Source organism: Neodiprion pinetum, chromosome 3, assembly GCF_021155775.2.
Source record: "Neodiprion pinetum isolate iyNeoPine1 chromosome 3, iyNeoPine1.2, whole genome shotgun sequence".
Classification (NCBI taxonomy): Eukaryota; Metazoa; Arthropoda; class Insecta; order Hymenoptera; family Diprionidae; genus Neodiprion; species Neodiprion pinetum.
This window is the reverse complement of record NC_060234.1, coordinates 11551932-11554584: the sequence shown is the minus strand read 5'-3', so window position 1 is coordinate 11554584 and position 2653 is coordinate 11551932. Positions and strand designations below refer to the sequence as shown.

At 40.0% G+C, this 2653-nt stretch overlaps 1 protein-coding gene across 1 annotated transcript; it reads right to left on the bottom strand.

Annotated features, from left to right (window-relative positions):
* Positions 1–344: 344 nt before the first annotated feature.
* LOC124214335 (uncharacterized) lies at positions 345–2366 on the bottom strand. The gene has a single exon (XM_046616598.1). The coding sequence runs from the start codon at positions 2364–2366 to the stop codon at positions 345–347; it is 2022 nt and encodes a 673-aa protein (XP_046472554.1).
* Between the last annotated feature and the right edge of the window lie 287 nt (positions 2367–2653).

Below are 2653 nucleotides of genomic sequence, written 5' to 3'. Positions count from 1 at the left end.
TATATATTTTGCAAGCGAACGAGCGAATGGTGGGGAACGGAACGGAGAGACGGCAACAGTGTACGCACGGCCAGGCGCTCAGTTTGAACAGCTCACATATCGGTCTCCTAGTGAAAACATGGTATTTGGAAAAATTGACGAAACACTTCAGAGCATTTTTATTATAAATAAATCTCTTAATATTAACAATGTGTTGTATTCGAGGATACATAAATTCGAGGTTAACTTCAAAATAACAAACGTATATTCAACATAAAATATTTTTCTCTTTGATAAAACATAACGTTAAATATTATATATATTAATAATAACGCGTTTTTTCGACAGTATTTTTCTTTTTTTCACTAGACTGAGCTTTGGTTGGTTTCTAGAAATACGAGAATCTTTTCCAAGATTTTTTTGTCTTTCGTGACACGAGGTTTTTTGTCTGTGTGGTTGGTTGACAATAATCGTACTATACCGTCTCTTCCACTTTCTGCATATACTTTTTGTATTTCACTATTGTCAATTCCAGCACTTGCTATTTTTTTAATCATTCCTGGAGAAATAACACCCTTAAAAACATTCAGAGATCGTTCGAGTACCGCTGCTTTTTTCAAACGAGCTTCGTGAACAAAACATTGCGTGAAAGATTTGCTATTCGCAATTAATTTTTCTTTCGGAATAGTGGAAGCAATTTTTTCGAGAATATCGACGTCGTATGATGCTTCGTGAAATTTTTCGTTTGGTTCAACGTGAAGTAGATCTTCAGCGAGCCTGGAAAGTTTGAACATCCCGGGACCTTTTCTTTCAGGATGAAGCTTCTTTAGAATGACGAGAGTGTCGGCGAATGCAACGATGACTTTTTTTAGATCGACTATCATAGAATTTTTTTTGAAAGCTTGCAGTAACCGCGGAGTGTCAAATTTAGCATTGTGCGCCACAAGAATGCATGGTTGAAAAAAGACTAACCATTCTTGGAATTTCCGTAGCACTTCGTGAATGGGAATCGACGGTAGTCTTTTATCATAGAGAAATAATTCTCCAGCGACATTTCTCAAGCCCGTGATTGCCGTTGCGCTGGGTGTAATTGGTTGAGAAGGATTGGCATATTCCGAAAAAGTAGACTCACCGCACTTAGCAGCAATTTGGAGAATGTCTGCTGATTTGTGAAGGCCCGAAGTTTCCAAGTCGAAGAATATGAAGTTTGAATCCACTGGCAATGCGTTCTCCATATTGTTGTTGTCCATGTCTTCAGCAATATTATTCCACAGATCGTCGGTTTCCATGTCAAAGCCACAGTTTGATTGATACTGAATTCCTTCCACCTGCTCTGCCTTCTTTCGCAAAGCCTGTCTTTGATCAGCCAGTACATTTCTGCGGCTTTTTGTGCTGGGCAACTTTGCTTTTGACGCTCTTTCCGAACGTTTCACTTGGTTTTTCTCTACAAATGTTGCAGTATTTTTCCCGGGTGAAACTCGAACTTTTTCCGAAACAGCAAGTAAATAACTATCACCCTCATTTTTATTACAGACAGCACTTGAAAATCGAAAATCAGCCGATTCGCTAAGGCTATAGCACCGATTTTTCGGAGCTTTATGGGACATTATATTGTTCAGGCTTTCGTTGGCTTGGCTTGACGCTGCGACCGAGAATTTCGCAGCGTTATTGGCGTATTTGGTGAAAATTCCGTTCAGTTTCTCGTACAGCCCTGGATCTTGAAACACAACTTTTTGAACGCCTGAACTATCACAGCGACGAAGGCACCAATGTCCACAGTTGTCGTGTCGATTGAAAAAATGGTCAGGTATGCTACGAAGGCAGTTGGCTAGTTCCACAGATTTTCCTTTGTTTTGCGCTACTGCGTATCCGAAGCACTTTTTGAGATGAGGGATAGCTTCTTTTTTTTTCATCTCTTTGTAAGTTTTTTGTAGTTCATACAATTCACTGACGAAGTGTTTTCGGAGGTGATTCGTGTCGGCTAACTTAAAAATTTGTTGCGAATTTCCTCGACGTACTGCCGCGATGGTAGAACTATCTTCATCTCCGATTAAAACTCGAACATTGAGTCCTGCATCTTTCAGAACAGTGCTTCGATTCACCAACTCAGCCCCAACATCAGGTTCCATGGCTTTAGCGCTTCCTTGGAAGTTCAACCGACAATCGTGATCTTCTTTGGATCGACCCGCATCACAGAATTTACATTTCCTATTCCGAGTTGCAAAATCGAGAACCTTGCCACTGAAAAATCCTATTATCGCACCGTAACCATTGAGGCTGTCGTAACTCCTTCCGTTGCCTCGCTTACTCCATCCCATATCGTAAGAAACGATAATATTGACGATGTTACCCAATGCTTCATCAAATTTTTCCGTCGCTTTCAGCATTGAAGGGTTTTCGTTGAGGATTTCATGGTTATCGGAGTTCGTTGCAGGTTCAAGGTCATGCAGATGAGGATAGATCGCGTCGACTATTTCAGATGGCCTGATACAAACAAACAGTCGTAGAAAATGAAATAATCAAACTCACAGAATATTTTACCGTTTTATTAATATTTTATTTAAGAAAAAAATGATCGATTCTCTCAATATAATACAGATTGGGTTTGTACGAAATGAGTAAACGTTAGGGTGGTCCTTATTTGGGGTGTTGATGAATTTCGACAAGTGCGCCC